General features: G+C 43.6%; 1 protein-coding gene across 1 annotated transcript; it reads left to right on the top strand.

The window, feature by feature from the left end:
* Positions 1–42: 42 nt before the first annotated feature.
* Positions 43–16706, top strand: LOC125433367 (endochitinase A1-like). Its single transcript, XM_048497869.1, has 8 exons — positions 43–158; positions 1482–1488; positions 3598–3613; positions 3888–4045; positions 7553–7687; positions 10318–10491; positions 12699–12770; positions 15417–16706. The coding sequence occupies exons 1-8, from the start codon at positions 43–45 to the stop codon at positions 16704–16706; spliced, it is 1968 nt and encodes a 655-aa protein (XP_048353826.1).
* The last annotated feature ends 876 nt before the right edge of the window (positions 16707–17582 follow it).

The raw sequence follows: 17582 nt of genomic DNA on the forward strand, positions 1-17582 counted from the left end.
AGCCAGAGCTCAGTCACAGTCCCTGGAAGTTCAAGTGAGGAGATGCAGTACTATGAGCTGTTAACTAGAAAAAATGTGGTAACTGCAGCTACTGGGGCCGTAGCCATCTATCTCCTGGTCAAGACTCTCGTAGAGGTGTTCAGGAGCCCTTCCTCCAAGTCAGAGCCAAGAGATTTGCATAGTGAGTCATGTAGCATACATGGAAATTATGAAGAATGTTCACCACAGTTTATAGGTTTTGTTCCCAAAGGGGTCATGGCTATGCAGTATGTCATTTGATGTAAATGTCTGCATCCGCTCATATGTTTGTCTCATAGCAGTCTACTCATCCCAGTTATTGTGTAATTAATGACACATTTTCCCCTTTCTGTAATCCTTATCCATGTTTTGTCTAGACTCCTTTAAACTCTTCGTTGCTGACCTCCCCGCTGTTATAATTATGCTCATTGTTATGAGTACAGCAGAGGATGAATAGCTGATATGTCTGTTGGATTTGGGGAGGGGGTCACTGGGTCAAAGAATTCACAGCTGGGCTCTGTGGGATATAGGAAGAGACTCTGCAGGGAGCACAGAGGGGGGTAGGGGTTCAAATGCTTAAGGCTAATCTTGCTATTAAAGTGAGTCTGTTTTACCTCAGCAGTTCTTTATCCTTCAACAAATTTCCCCATCCATCAAGGCAAGTGCGTTATCCCTGGAATTGTATGGGTTTCATTTTTAGAGTGATTGCTTAAGACATCTTGCATTGACTGTTTTTGGTGTGAACTGGCTGATCTGTTACACCGTCTCAGCTCTTTGCATAAGCAAGTTGCAATTATATATGAAATAATGGGCTAAGGGTGGGAATACTTGTTTAGGAAAGAAGGACTCAAGATATTTATGGAGGATGAGTATTAAATCTTATGTATATGAGTTGCTAAAATCATTATGAAATGTTAATTTTAGTGGCATAATATTCCTTGGGAATGGGGGAGGTATCCTGGATAGAATAGTAAATGAAGTTTAATAAAAGAGGAGTTCTTACATATTTTGACAGTGACTCTTGAAAGCAAGGGATTTGGGAAAGGTGTTGTGGGTATTACTTAATAGACACACCATGTTGTACCCAGTTATATATAGATGAGCTATGCAAAGAAGATCATGGAAGGAACAAAACCCACAAACATATTTGGGGGACTCCAAAGGTAAGCAGACATGATATTTGGTCAGTGCAATCCTGAGGTGCACCCGTATCATGGCAGCCTGCCACGGCATAACTGTGGTGCTGCTAGTCTGCTTCCTGTAGGTTTTGTTCATGTGATGGCCATCAGAAAATAAGTGAGTAGCTTGGATTCAGTGGCCACAAATGTATTAGCATCCCCAGCAACAGTGTTGCACCATTCCTTGGAGGTACTGTGGCAAAGTTGCAGGGCTGTGATGGACCGAGCAAGCAGAACCAATCAGGGGTCATCTGGCATTGGGGCTAAGCCAAGCGCCTGTCAGAGCCCAGGGGTGGAAAGGGGCATGGCCAGGGATGCTGGATCACTGTCAGTGGTACACACACCCTTAATGAGTCCAAATCCCGCCAGAAGTCCCTGGGCACCTACCAGAGTTGGCATAGTCATCTGTGCTAGGCTCTGCAACATGGGCATCCACCAACAGCTGCTTCCACTCCTCATAGGGGCTTGCTGAAAGGGCCCTGAGATGGGGAGCAGATGGCACACTGTCAGAGGAGACAGAGGTGAGGCAGGATGTCAGAACCTACATTGAGGATGAGTAGTTATGGGAGCATATTTGGTGCTGGGGTACCATTCAGCACACTTTTTGGTGACCTCTATCCTCTGACACCCTTGGAGAGGATGACCCATCGGCCATGGAATGAGCAGAACACCATTGTGTTTATGGCATTTGTCGTGAATCTGCTGCAACCCATAACTCCAATCTCATCCACCATCAGCATGCCTGATCCTATATTGCACCCAAGACCATTGCAGACAGTTACCATATGCTGGATGACTGTTTTGGGGGACCCTCCCATCAGATTCCCTCAAGCCTGGCACCTGCTGCCCACATGGCCACAGCTCCATGGCTGAGATTGTGGCAGTGGGGGGAGAAATCAGAAGCTGTGACACAGCCGTTTGCTGCTCAGTAGACATGTTTCACCCTGAGCCTGGATACCCAGATGAACAGAGGGGATGGCAATTGGGACCTCTGGAGGCAGAGAGAGGAGCTTCCCAAAGCTCCTTCCAGAATTTTGTGTTCTGCCTTTGACTTTTGTTTTGTTCCCCTGAAATGTGACGGGGCAAGAATGACATCAGAGCCAGGCATTACCATGTTCCAAGAGCAGCAAATATGCTGCTTCACTAATTCGTGGGTTTGTTTCTGCTGGTAAAAGATATCTACAGAAGCAGATTTTTTTTCTTTTTCTTCCCTCTTTTTCTTTTTTTTTCTGGTTTTTAAAGGCCATTCTGTGTTTTTTAACCAGCAGACAGATTTGCTTACAATAATTAAATTAATTTGTCCCCAGTTCGGATGAAACAGAGCAACTATGCTATCCTAATCATTTTACTCAGAATAATATGCAGGTGTACTCCTTGGGAGGGGTTCTTAGGATTGTTCTGTAAGACTTTTTGCATGCTAAAAGATTTGGCTTGGATCCCATCAAGCTCTCTGACTGATGGATGCATTTCTGTTGTTATGACGGTTTCGATTCCCACTTCTGCCCAAATACTCTTTGGTAAAAGGTGGGAGGTAAAAGGTAAAAAAGTTATGTTCCACTCGCAGAAATCCTTACATCAGTGAACAGGAAAATGCTATGTGGGATCCACCTCTTGTAAATGTTTAAGATACTATAGAGCAGTGATGGCGAACCTTTTTGAGATCGAGTGCCCAAATTGCAACCCAAACCCCACTTATTTATTGCAAAGTGCTAACCCAGCAATTTAACCTGAATGGTGAGGTTTTAGTTTAGAAAAAACCAGTTGGCTCCCTCTTCCTCTGCCCCACACGCTCGAGCAGGGGCCAGCCTGCTCTAGCCTCCAGCAAGTCCCATGCACACCGCTCTGTGCCTCTCTAGCATCTCTGCCTCCTCTGTGCCCTCCCCTCCCTGGGCGGCAGCCACCTGGAGCACAGGCACCAGGCCTGCCAGCCGAGTCCTCCCTGCTCACTGTGGTGTGTGTACATCGTGCTCAGTGGCCCAGGCCAGCCTAGATGTGTGTGTGTGCGGGGTGGGTGGGTGATTTTCCGTCCTGCACATGACGAACTCTGTGTGCGCGTGTCCACAGAGAGGGCTCCGAGTGCCACCTCTGGCACCTGTGCCATAGGTTCGCCATCACTGCTATAGAGGTATTTAGGATCCAATTAATACTCATTTAAAGATCTTATTAATTTATTGTTAACTGTATGTTGCATTTATATGTTTTTGTGTGTGTTGGAAAAAAATTAAGTAAAAAATTGGGGGAAACTGATAATAGTAAAACAATAATGTCCACAGCAGTTTTATCCTCTCAGGTGAGAATTAGACATTTTTTTTTTCGGTATTAAGATCTTGCTTGGACTTTCTATTCCTATTCTATTTATCTAGAACTGAAATAATAGAATTTGTTATCATTGTCAATTCAGAATCTTTCATCAATTGGTCGATTTTTGTAAGCTACCTTTGGAAAACATAGAGTTGAAAAATTGTCATATAAATGCATATCAGCCATTGATGATGAATGCAGAAATGCATATTATTACATAGATTGATGCATAAAAGATGATACAATAAACCATTTTTGCGTGGAAACTTCCCACTGATTTCATTGCACTGAATCAGAAGTGCAGGAAATTGTAATGGAACACTGTCTTCAAGTGATAGGGGATTTCTTCTCAGTGGGGCAAGTGTTTCATCGCTGGATTATGATTTCCAGGATTTACTGTTGAGTATCACCCGATTCCAAGTGCAAGAGCGACCATTCCTGGAGAACTAAAAAGGACCCTGCAGTCTCTCAAACCAAACCTAGATGGCTCCACTAAGAAGGTGGCACTTCACACCATCACGCAGTGCATCTTTCTAAAGGAATCAGAGGTGAAAGTCCAAAGTTATTGCACCTAAACTGCAACAAGGAAGAGCAATCCAAATGCAAATAAGAAGGCAGGACTGCTGGTCAAATTTGGGTTTAGGTCTGAGGCTCCTCTTTATCTTAAATATGTTCCATTAGAGATCTGTGAGACTCGTCATACCATCCCCAACAGATTAAATCTGTAAAAGACAGTGTGCCTAGAAGAGGGTAATTCTGCTTAGGATGGTGTTGGCAAGTGAGAGTCCTTCCCCACCCACCCCGTTGGAAACACCTGCAGGGAGTGGGGGCTGGCAGCTACAACAGGAGTTCCACCAGCAGCCCAAGGCAGCCAGCCTGTTCAGCCCTGCCTGGGACAGATCCTCCCTGTTGGTTTGCCTGCCTGCCAGACAGCAGAAGTCCACCTGGTGAGCTGCCACCTGCTGCCCATGGGAAGGAGTGAGAGTCCTTCCCCACCCACCCCATTGGAAACACCTGCAGGGGGTGGGGTCCGGCAGCTACAACAGGAGTTCCACCAGCAGCCCAAGGCAGCTGACTTGGGCAGCGGCCGAAGGGCACCACCCGTTCAGGGACTGTTTGGGGAGGGTTGATGGAGCAGACTCTATGCTAGTTCACTGTATTTTAGTTTTTGTAGTTGTGGGAACTGTGATTTGGGGGGTTGCTGATATAATTGGTTATTGCTTATAGTATATCATTGTGATGCACTATTATGCTGTTGATATTGTTGTATTATGATTTATTGTTGTTGCTGTTTATGCTATGCTTTATTGTTTGTTCACTACTGTTGTTTGCTGCCCTGAGCCCTCTGGGGGAGTGCAGGATATAAATTAAATGTGAAACGAAATAAAATGAAATCTCTGAGATCTTTCCGCTGTTCCGGGTTAAGAGATGAAAGTGTTTTAGCAAAGGAAAACAAAAGTTTTTACTGGAAAGTCTTTAAAGTGAACTAAAAAACCCCCCAAGGCAACCGTTTCCACAGGAGTAGAAAGATACATACAAAGTACAGGTTGCAAGGCTGGGAATCTACAGGTGAGCTATCTCTTCAGAAAAAATCAAAGGGTAATTGGAGCAGGAGTAAGAGCAATTTGTCAAGCTTGCTTTGTTACATCATTGTGCCATATGTACTTGGTCCAGCAAGGCAATGTATTTTGTCATTCCAAGGAAATTATCTTCACTGCCTCTTTCTGCAGGGCTGTTCTGGTTTGATCTGCAGGGACTATACTCAAAGCTGGCCAGTGGTGGCACAGGGCCAGGAGTAGTGCTTGACACCTCCTTCACTGCCAATGGCTGGGAGGAAGCCAAATCCCAGCAAAAGAGATCCGCTTTGTGAGAGGCAGCCCAGAGTTCTCTTGCGGCCACTTCTCTCCTAGTCAGGGCAAGGAGAGTTGCCCACTGTCTTTTTCCACTCCTGATTCCACCCCTCCCACCTCTTCAGCCCAGGACTCCCAGCACCTTCACCACCATCTCCCCACCCACCAGCACTGCCCCCCTCACTGCCCCCCTCCTGCCCCATTTTCTGGACTGCCAAGAGGCTGGGTCATTTGACAAAGTCCTGGCAGGGGCTCACAGGGACCCATCACACTGGTACTGCTCTGCTTGGGGGTGGGGGCGCAGCTGGAGGAGCACAGTACCCAGAGTGAGGTCTGGTTGCTGTTTTAGCTAGCTACACCCCTGAGTACACTAATAAACTCATTATGATTACACAAAGATGATTACACAAATGTGGCATCTTTCCTTTTTAATTTTTTTGTGTGAGGTAGATTTGATACTACATAGATGTGATATCTGTATTGGCAAGGCTGTGCAGAGTTTGAGTCTCCATAGTTTCAAAGATACATCTATGTGAGGTTTTTCTTTTTTCTTTTTTTTAAAGGGACCATTTTCAACTGAAACACTTAATTTTTCCAGACTACCTGGACAAAACACATGAAAACAATTCTTTTTTTAAAAATGGGAATTTTTATTTATTTTACACATCTAAATAGTGCATACATGAAAAGATAAAGAAAAGATCCCGATCTAGTCCCCCTCCCCCCTATAATAATAATACTAAAATAAAATAAAAACCCCACACATACACAAACATATATATGACATCTACCTCACTAAGGATCCAAGCATAAATCTAACTCCGTGCTTAAAATTAATATCTACATTTTTTTCACTTTTAGTCCTTCTTATGAAGTTGTTTTAATCCAATAAGCTGTTTTCATTTAAGTCTCAAATCCTGTTGTTGTTTCTCTGTATACATTTTCAATAAGAAGTCCACAAAGGATTTCTAGTCTTTCAGAAAATTGTCCATATTCTTGACTGTTATAACCACCCTCAGCCTTGCCATCTCTGCCTACTCTGTGAATTTCAGAATCCAGACTCGTTTTGTTGGAATTTTGTTGTTCCTCCATTTGTGTATATATATATATATGTATATATCTACATTTTTTCTACATATATATATATATATATAAAAAATCCTTGCTGCAGTTGTCATATCCATAAAAAGTGTTCTATATTGATCAGGAATACTTTCCCCTATCAACCCCAACAGAAATGCCTCAGATTTTTTTCAATTGTTATTTTCAAAATCTTTTGCATTTCTTTTAAAATCATATCCCAAAACAATTTAGCCTGTTTACATGTCCACCACATATGAAAAAAGAACCATCCTGTTGTTGACATTTCCAACATTTGTTTGACATCCCCTTAAACATTTTAGACAATTTTTTTGGTATTAAATACCATCTATACATCATCTTAAAATGATTTTCTTTCAAGTTATAATTTAAAACAATTCTTTTCAAAATGTTTCCAAAACATTTGGCAAATGTTTTAAATGCTTTGTGCAGAAGCAACCATAAAAGGATATTTCAACCACCCCCTCCCCGCCATAGGAGTGCTGAACTACATGACCTGACTTGCTTTTCCTGTAGCCTTGTGGTACTGAGGGGAAAGCATTAAAAAATCTGTGGAGAAAAAATTTAGCTGAGGACCACAGTGTGTATGTGTGTGGGGGATGAAGGGCTCCGGCCTCTCCCCACATTGTTCCCAGGCGAATGGCCCCATACCAGTTATTTGCCCCATTTTTGAGTTGGTGCAGGGTAAAAAAGTATAATGTAATTTATAGTGTATAGTATAGTGTAACCAGTAAAAAAAAGTATAGTGTAATTTGACCCTGTGTGCTGAACACAAATATGTATAGTAATATCCTGCTGGCTTTCCTTTTACAAAAGAAAAGCTACTTTGAAAATGGCCAATTTTGAGTGGATAAGTGAAGGACACTTAACCCCTTCACTGCCTGCCAGGACCCTGTTCCAAATGTCTGTTCCCTCAGTGGCCACACACACACACACACACACGCACGCACGCATGCACACGCGCACACACACACACACACAGAAGGTCACAGGTCATAAAGTATTATTTGGATGTGCAATAAGTATATGAAATACTGCAATAATTCAGGTGATTTTTTTCCCCCTGACAGATTCCTACTTGATTATCTGTTTCTTGCTTTCCAGGCTAATTCCTGTAGTTATGATGATATAAAATTAGTGGCGTCATTCCTGGATGATCCAGATGAAGTAATCAAAATAGAGGCGTTAAATGCTCTCAATGCTTTCACAACTATTTGGAAGTTTAAAGTCAAAATCCAGGTAACTGTTTATAGAAGTTGTGTGTTACTATCACCATCAATATATTTAACATAGCAGATCTTTGAATACTTAAATCCAGCCTTTGGAGCCACAAACAGATAACAGATCATTCTACAAAAAAAATCCAATATCCAAAAAAATGGGATAAAAATAGAAATGGATTAAAACTCCCCAAAATAATAGAACCAGTGCTTGTAACTTTAAGAAATTAATGTTGTCTCAGTGAACGTTGTTGGCAGCTGCTGGGCAGCCCATAACAGCATGGCCAGCCTCCAAGTCTTGGTTGAAAAAGGTGGATGGAAAGGTGAGGATATGGGGGTTACAGGAGCAAGGAAAAAGAAAATAGTGTGGAGGGGGAGATACAGTGGAAATTAAGGTGTCCTCTGTAACTCCTTGTGGGTCCTCCAGTTATTCTATCTAATTCTCAACATGGCCCCAGTCATGCATCCTTAAATCAGCAGGTTGGGACCATGTGCTGAGAAAAGAGATTTATCTGAAGACCTGGAAGACGTCCCACGTTTGCAATAAAAAAGTGCAAAATTTCAAAACTGGGCTTTAAAATCCTTCCTAACAGAGGAATACCTAAACTTGTGCATACAGGATAAAGATTATGTGAGAGGCATGGGGGCAGGCAGCAGGTGGGCAGATAGAGTGACAGGCAGGCAGGCAGGCAGAGTGCATGGAGGGGCAGGTGAACAAGCAGGGCAGCAGCAGGGCACCACTTCCAGGATTCCTCCTGTTGAATTTCTCATAGGTCACCTTTGGGAGTTCTGTCAGGCAGAGGAGCAGGAGCTGTTGCTGGAGGTGAGCCAGGCCAACAAAGGTGGTGCCACTGCAGATGCATGAAGTGGTGGGATTCAGCAGGTTTACACCACTTCAGCAGAACCGGTTGTTATAATGGTGCTTGTAAACAACCAATTGTTAAATTATTTGAATCCCACCACTGAGCGCATGGCTGGGTAGAGTGGGAGTCACCCCTGCTCCTCTCTCCACCACTGCTGCCAGGTCTATGAGCCAGGCAGGCCAAGATGGCTGGTGATTGGGTGGCTTGGCAAGTTAGTGGTCAACCTGATCTCAGGCAAGATGGTGGGATCCCCCTGAGTCTTGTGGGTCCCCTGCTTGTTCGGTATCTAATAATATAGCTCATTGGCTCCATTATCAGTAAAAAAGCAATAAAACCAGGACTCTCACAGATAAGGTCGGGGTCCTTAAATACTTGGGGGGCCCTGGAACTGCAGAAAAATATGACTCTGTAAATAAATTAAAACAAAAAGGGAAACTGCAGCCTAGGGACAATTTTGATTGGTAAAATGATGCAAGATGACATAGAGAACCCTTTAACCAGTTTTAAAAATGAGAGCTTTAAAGACTGAATGCTGATGTGTGCAAGTTATGGCTGATGTGATTGGAGCTACATCTGTTCTATTTATTACTGTTTTATGAACCGTTTTATCTGTCTCTGCTTTTTATCTCCTGCCGTTTTATCTCCTGAGTTTTAGGGATCTGGTGGATTTTTTTTCTTATTCATATAATTTGCAATTTTATGATTTTCTGTAAGTGTAACCTCAGCTTGTGGGTTCTGTGGGGCAGAACCTGGAATGAGTTTGCAACAACAATTTTTAAAAACAAAATGGTTTACTTTTCTTAACACATAATATATAACATCAACATTTAACATCACATTTCAAGGTCCTGTTCAGGTTGCAATTTCAAATCCTTATATTTACAGTCTACTGATACTGCCAAGTCCATTTCTTCTTTGCAAGTGGGTTGGCTCCTGAAGACTCCAAGGCCTTGATGAACAGGCTTCAACATGATGAAGGTTTCCAGGAGAACTCTCACCCATTACAACCACAAAAAGAAACCCTTAACAAGGTGTTAAGGGCTTATAGAAACCAAGGTCCGAGTCTGGTAGCCTTGTCTCCTCCAACTACATGAGGTCTGCTGCCTCCTGCTGCTCTGAGTCTCCACCCCTTACTGGGTCAACCCATTCTGAGCATGGGGGTTACATAAGCCTTCTTGGTCATTTTTCCCCCTGAGAAGTAATATGCAACTTTGTTAAATAAAATAGTTTATCAAAGTTCACAGTCCAGTGAATAATACGCTGCTGACCGAGATCTTGTAGCAAGCATGAAAGCGCACAGCCTGTGCCAAGGAAATCTGAAGCCTTTGCTAAGAGTATTTGAGAGGAGAGTATGAGTGTTTTGGTGTCCCTTGCATAATTTATTGGTTTCTTAGAGAGTTTGGAATAGTTTGCCAAATTTCCTCTTAATGGCACATTGCCAGAAATACGCACCAAGCTTATTATTAGGAAATGCCTGATCTTACATGAGAGGTTCTGGAGTTCACATCTTTCCGCAAGTCACACCCCTGATCTGGTATTCCTGCCCCCTAAACTTTAATATCTGGGAGGGGTCATGTTTCCTCAATGCTCAAAGAAAATTAATCCTGCTTTCTGCATATGCTCTGATGTACTCTTTAATTGCTTCATAGGAATCGTATGAGAGTACTGGCCTCGAGAACAGATTTTGTGGTTGCGTTCTGGTTTCGATGATGTCCCCCTCCCCCCCCCCACAATCCCCACCACCAGTTTAATTAATCACAAGAGCTTGCTCTGTTTTCTTAAGCAGGAGTATGTCCCCAAGATCACTGAGCTGGTAGTCAACAACTGGAATGGTAATCTACACTTTGCTGGGCTGCGGTTGGTGAATGGATTGGACATAACTGAGCAGACTCACCCAACACTGAGCAAGCTGATACCAAACTTCATGGATATTCTGCTAATGTCAGACGCTTTGGCTAAGGTACAAATGTGGCAGGGCTCCTCCTCCTCCTCCTCCTCCTCTTCCCTTCCCCACCTTCTTGGATAAAGACAAAGCTTGAACAGGGCAGAAGTGCAGGTTCCCTCCAAAAGATATTGATATAACATGATCCTTCTGAGGATTCTGAGATTCTGTTCACTGGAAATGCTGAGGACTTGCATGAAAACATGTGTTTGGGTGTTGAGTGAAGGGCCTTTTCCAGCTGGTGTAATCTGATCTACATTTTTCACAGTATAAAATTTCAGTAGAATGTTTTTGGGAGTTCCTCAGTTGTACTCAATGGAAAAACATTAAAGCACAGACAGTCACTGTATTCTTGCCTAGGTGGTCCCAAACAGGTACATTTTGCAAGCACATGATGTTCAAACTGGAGCATGTTTATTTAAAAGCTTTGCTGAATACTTATTTTTCAGCAGAAGTTATACATTATAAAAGTGCTGTACAAAGATGGCATTTACATCTTAAAGTAGCAACCCATACTCTTCAGCAACAGCATTTCAATATTTCATTCGCCCATATTTCTACTGGTTTTGTTTGTCAGTATCTGTTCAAAGGGAGAGAGGCTACATATTCTTGCAATAAGACTTCACTGAGATCCAGGTACCTTTCATTCATTCTTCTATTTCTTCTATTTGGAACAACATTTATTCTTCTATTTGGAACAACATTTATTCTTCTATTTGGAACAACATTTATTCCAAGGTTTAATTTTTCCATAATATAATAGAATGAATTCCAAGTATATTTCATGTGGATAGCATCCAGCTGGGATAGCCTTGAGATTTCTTTGTTTCCCTAGTGTTAGATTAGACTGTCACTTTTTCAATCATTACTAGGTTATAATTAAGAATTAGCATAGGTGAGAGTTGCCTTTTTACTCTGCCTGTGTGGACACTAGCAAACTTATCCTGGGTGGGAGCAACTGTGGTCTATGAAGAAGCTATAGATGCATGGAAAAGAACTGGGGCCTTCAGCTGGAAGCGAGGAAATTTCTGCTCCCAGTCATCTGTTCAAGCCATGACCTTGGACTACATCCAATATTGTTCATGGTCCCATCCTTTCCCTATTGCACCACCTACTGGGTGAGACTGGGAATGGCATAACCGTGAGACTGGCCTCTTTTATTGCAGGGGTTTTGTAGGGCGGTCTATTAAATGTAATAAATAATAATAATAATAATATTGGTTATTGTTGTTTTTCATTGTCAAGTCACAGCCAGCTCAGGTGACCCCGTAGGGTTTTCAAGGTAAGAGATGTGCAGACGTAGTTTCCCATTCCCTGCCTCTGCACAGTTACCCAGATCTTCCTTGGTGGCCTCCCTTGCAAGTACTATCCACAGCCGATCCTGCTTAGATTTTGAGCTCTGACAAGCAATGCTGCATTAAAAATTGGAACATAATTTTTCCCAAAAGAACTAGAAACATAAATCAACTATTTCTTTTAAAATACTGGGAACATGTTTTGAATGGTATGCTTTTTGCCTATGCTATGAATGGTCCAGGAGGAATAGCTTGGGAAGGCTTAAAACCCTGTTCAGGATGGTCCGTATCTCCATTCTAGAGTCCATGCTTTGCTTGCCAGCAGTCCTTCTAGGTATGCATGGCAAGTAATACTGACAGAAAGATACTGCCTCACTAACTGAAGCCCTCCACCAGTGTCAACCTTCCCTCATCTTAGTCAAGGGTGCCAACTGGCCAAGAAAAATAATGTCATGGCCCTTTGATTGGCTTAATATGCAGAAATCTGCAGTTGAAGATGTCCGTGGAATAGAACTAAACGACATAACCTGAAAATTGCTGCAGATAAAACTGATTTTAAAGGGATAACTAAGAGGGACCAGTTTGAAAGTTGGCAATCATGGAATTGGAAAAAGCTCCCATCAGTTTATAATCTGTAGCATCAGTTTTCCATCCTTTTTTGGACATCCATGCTGTTGAAGAATATGTTGAAGAATATTCTTCAATCCATGCTATTGAAGAATATTGAGGAATGCTTTCCTCCAGCAGCTTGAAGACTAATTGAACCAATAAATAGTGTCACCTTGTTTCCTCTTTCATTTACTAGGGGTTGGGGGGGGAGGGGGATGGTGCAGGACAACTTGCCACTAGCAGAGTTTGGGATTTGTTTGCCCTGCAAAATCATCCAGTGCCCCTTCTGACTATGTCTGAAACACTCTCATCTGTCCCCAGGTGCAGGTTCTCAAGCTTCTTAGTACAATGGCCCAAAAGGAAGATATGTTGTTCAGCATCCTGAATTGCCAGGTAAGGGCCACGCTTATGCCTCTGTGAGTCCCCTTCTGCACAGCAACTGTATAACAGTCGTGATAAAGCAACCAATTTTCCTGTTTTTGCATTCACATTCATCTGTGTCGGCAGCGATTGGAGCTCATGGAAACAATCTGGGTGGCTGTCGTGCTTTTACATGGAGATGCATCTCTTTTTTAAAAAACTACTTCCCACATATGTGTATCTATGCAGGCATGCACAAATGAACCTCCACAGCCATGCCGATGTCCCATGATACAACCAGGTGCACCTGTATAGCTATGCAGATGAAGCTGCTAAATGTTAAAAAAGGAAAAGGGGCCTCCCTTCAACGGACCGTGGAGGACAGGGTAGAAGGAGGCAAATAAAGCGTCTCTTGCCTGGCTGTTCATTGGCAGTGGCACCAACCCGGGATTTCTGAAAAGGATCGCTTGTTTAGCGATTTTCAAAAATTCTGGGTTGCGGGAAATAACACAGGGCAGACTCATTTTGGAGGCAGGATCTGTGCTAAGTCCCCCCCCCCCCAAATGGGTTATTTGTTGTCCTATACCAGTGATGGCGAACCTTTTAGAGACTGAGTGCCAGGGCGGAGCGAGGGGAAACTGCACCTGGGGCATACATGCTCCCTGTGCCCCTGCCACGCCCCCACCTTGCCCTGGAATGCCTTTGGAATGTCCCGAAACACCCCTGCCCCGCCCCCAGAACACCCTCGCCACACCCCTGCAGGGGTGCACGCCCAGTGCATTGTGCACCCCTTATCCCCTTGGCACTATGCCACTGCCAAGTGCCCAAACTGGGGTGACAGCTCACGTGCCTACAAAGAGGGCTCTAAGTGCCACCTCTGGCACCCATGCCATAGGTTCACCACCGCTGTCCTATACCCATGTTTATTGGCCCATGCGGAAGGGAGATGAGAAAGCTTTGTGTTTGAATCAGAAACAGGAAATGTTTGGTTGTGATGGAAATGGGCTAAAACAGAAGCATGTTCCCTTTCTGTCGCCTGGGCTCCACAGCTAAATGGTAAACTGGCTCATTCCAGGTGAGTAATGCATTCTAGTTGACTTTAGAGCAACCAAAATCCCATCATTTGAGAATAAACAAACCAGGAATAGAAATCTCATTCTCCCAAGCGTCTTTCCTCTGTTCATCAATCTTTGGCAATTTTGGCTACTCTGACAGGCCATGATTTTGGAAAAGAACCCCTTTCATTTTTCCCTCTGGTTCTTGGCAATTATAGCTTTCTTAAGGGGGCCAGCGTCCAGGTTCTTCGTTGCAAAGTGAATGACTTTTGATTGCCTCTACAGCCACTAGGGTTTCAATAACCCCTTAGCCCCAGAACAAGACCCTTTTACAGGTGCAGTTCCATTGTGTGCTCAGTATAAAAACAAATTGATTAAGAACATGAAAGAGTTCCACATGGCGTCTGGAAGTGAAGCAGAGAGAAGAGGGAAGCGTAACCCCTGGCTGAAGTCTGCCTTTGGAATTTGGTGTTTTATCTGACTATCTGACCACTGTTGGAACTATTGCTAGCTGCCACAGCAAATACAGGGAGTTCTTGCTCCAGTGCTATCCCACCATTACACCCCTGGTGTAGGATAGTCAAAGGTAGAATAGCAGCTCTTTGGGAGGGATAAGCATTTCCCTTGGTTCCAGTTTTCCTGGTACCAGCCACTTTCTGCAGCATCTTTGACAAGGGTTAGTGTTAGCTCCGTGTATCTCTAACATGAGTTAATCCCACCCAACCTCTGGGGAGCTCACATTTCTACCTGCCTCAATTTTATCCTCACAGCATTCCTATGAATTAAGTTAAGCACCAGGAGTGTGACCAGCTGTTGGGATTTGCAAATGTCTATCACAACCAGTCATGAAAGTGTTAACTATCTGTTCGTATGTAAACAAAATGTTGAAGTCACATTCTAATGAGCTGACCTATTGATTAGGCATTGGCCAGTATAGCAGCCATTTTTTCATGTCTATGAGCTCGTATACCTGAGGTTATAAAGTTAACTTTGTTTCTTTGTTCTGTGCTCAGTTGAATCATGAGCCACCATGTAGCACCATGCAGTATGTAACACTATAGTATACTTGGGTGCTGTGTGGTTTCCGGGCTGTATGGCCGTGTTCTAGCAGCATTCTCTCCTGACGTTTCACCTGCATCTGTGGCTGGCATCTTCAGAGGATCCTCTAAAGATGCCAGCCACAGATGCAGGTGAAACGTCAGGAGAGAATGCTGCTAGAACACGGCCATACAACCCGGAAACCACACAGCACCCAAGTGATTCCGGCCGTGAAAGCCTTCGACAATACTATAGTATACTATTTATTGTTTTTTCTCCACATTATCCTACCTTTCAGCTAGCAAACTTTTTATCCAGCAACTCACACGTATCTGGGTCTTTATTGGTATCTGCTAAACTGTGCTATTAACATAAATCTACCAACACCAGACCAGGGTTACCTACTGAGTTTCATGTGACAAAGTAGGGGTTTGAACCCAGCTCTAGTTCAACACTTTAACCACTAGGCCACATTAGCTCCCCAGTGTTACAATACCCTTAGTTACCTGCATAGGGATTGGGAGGGGCAGTGGAAAGGAAGAAGAGACACTGAACTAAAGCTAATTTTGATGTCTTTCTCCTCAAGGTACCGGCAGAATTCTTGAGTCACTTCCAGCCTTCTCTACCTGGGAACCTGCTTTACGAGATGTTAGTCTTTGTGGAGCGGCTTAATGAGGGCCGCCTGACCCCACAGTACCAGTCAATGCACAAGCAGTACAAAAGTCTTTCCCTTCACGAAATTCTCTTTGGTGAGAATTCTCGTCTTTCTGACAACCTGCTTGCTCTCATCATCCACCCTGAGGAAGAGGTACAGGTTCAGGCCTGCAAAGTCACTCTCAGCCTCCGACTCAACAAAGAGGAGAGCAGGATCATCAGCAGCCTCCCCTTTGGTGCCAGCATCAGTAGCCGCCCCAATGAGCCTGCACTCGGCAACCTCCCATTTAGTCCCAGCAGAGTTTCCTCTCCTGCCACCAACAACGTCATCATTCATACCTCCTGCAGTGGCAGCCAGTTTGATTATTTCGGCAACAGTTTTCAGCCCCTTCAAGGCACTGATGACAGTAGCCGTGGCTTCTATCCCCTTGAGAGCACTGGTGGTCAAAACAACTTCCCTGTCCCTGATACCAGCAGTATCAGCAGCCATACAGCATCAGCTACTGGCCACGCTCCTAACAGTGTCCCTGTCAGTGATACCAGCAGTATCAGCAGCCACACAGCATCAGCTACTGGCCACGCTCCTAACAGTGTCCCTGTCAGTGATACCAGCAGTATCAGCAGCCACACAGCATCAGCTACTGGCCATGCTCCTAACAGTTTCCCTGTCAGTGATACCAGCAGTATCAGCAGCCACACAGCATCAGTTACTGGCCACTCTCCTAACAGAGTCCCTGTTCGTGATACCAGCAGTATCAGCAGCCACACAGCATCAACTACTGGCCACGCTTCCAACAGTGTCCCTGTCCGTGATACCAGCAGTATCAGCAGTCACACAGCATCAGTTATTGGCCATGCTCCTAGCAGTGTCCATGTCCTTGATACCAGCAGTATTAGTAGCCACACAGCATCAGCTATTGGCCATGCTCCTAACAGTGTCCCTGTCTGTGATACCAGCAGTATTAGCAGCCACACAGCATCAGTTATTGGCCACACTGCTAACAGTGTCCCTGTCCGTGATACCAGCAGTATCAGCAGCCACACAGCATCAACTACTGGCCACACTCCTAATAGTGTCCCTGTCCGTGATACCAGCAGTATCAGCAGCCACCCAGCATCAGCTATTGGCCACACTCCTAGCAGTGTCTCTGTACGTGATCCCATGGATAGTTTCCATGCTGTTGCAAATGCTTTCTCAGATGAAGATGACGGCAACTGCTAGGGGCCAATAAACAGAAGACAAAGAAACTAATAAATGAGTCAGAAAAAAAGATGACAAAACCACTTGTATGCCTTTTTGTCAACCAACTACATTTGTGTGTATGCATCTAACTCAGCCCTAGATTAACCATTAAGCAAAATAAGCTATGCTTAGGACCTCAAGTAAGGAGGGCCCCATAGAGCTTCTTTTCCTCCTTATCTCTTCTAATTATTAAAGCAAATTTGTTACAGCAGATTAATTTTGAGGATATGATCAAAGACTTTGCAATTAAAAATGCAGGAGAAAACGTTTCTGTAGTATAAATAAAGTTATAAGCAATGGCAAACATTGTTCTGCATCTTTGATTCGTGTAAGTTAAAATACTATGTATCCTCAGGGCAAGAAAACAATGGAATAATAGGTGTTTTGTTTCATACAAATAATGATATTTATTTGTTAGAATATATATGTTTTATGGTTTACTATTATTTAAATTCTGAATTACATATACAGTCGATGGGGGTACCATAATCTTTTCAGTGTTTAGGGCCTCTAAAACTCTTAATCTGGCTTTTTGCGCATGTGCGACTCCAGATAAGACGCCCTTTGGAGTTCCTCCGACAAAATCATTAGAAATACCCAGCAAAAGAATGAAAAGATAGACAATCCAAGGTGAAATTTATACAGAAAGAAGTTTAAAGACATTCCAGATGACTGTGAAGGTCAAGCGAGCGGGTGAGTGTTTTATAACTCATTAAAAGTTATATAAACAGAAGGGAGGGAAATGGCTCCCAAGGAACTCCCTGCGACAAAACACATGCCTCATTTGGAGATTGTGTGATCTTACTGGTCAAAGCTCATCTTACTGGTCAAAGAAACTCACACAAATGTAATTTA

This window comes from Sphaerodactylus townsendi, linkage group LG05 (assembly GCF_021028975.2).
Source record: "Sphaerodactylus townsendi isolate TG3544 linkage group LG05, MPM_Stown_v2.3, whole genome shotgun sequence".
NCBI classification, from domain to species: Eukaryota; Metazoa; Chordata; class Lepidosauria; order Squamata; family Sphaerodactylidae; genus Sphaerodactylus; species Sphaerodactylus townsendi.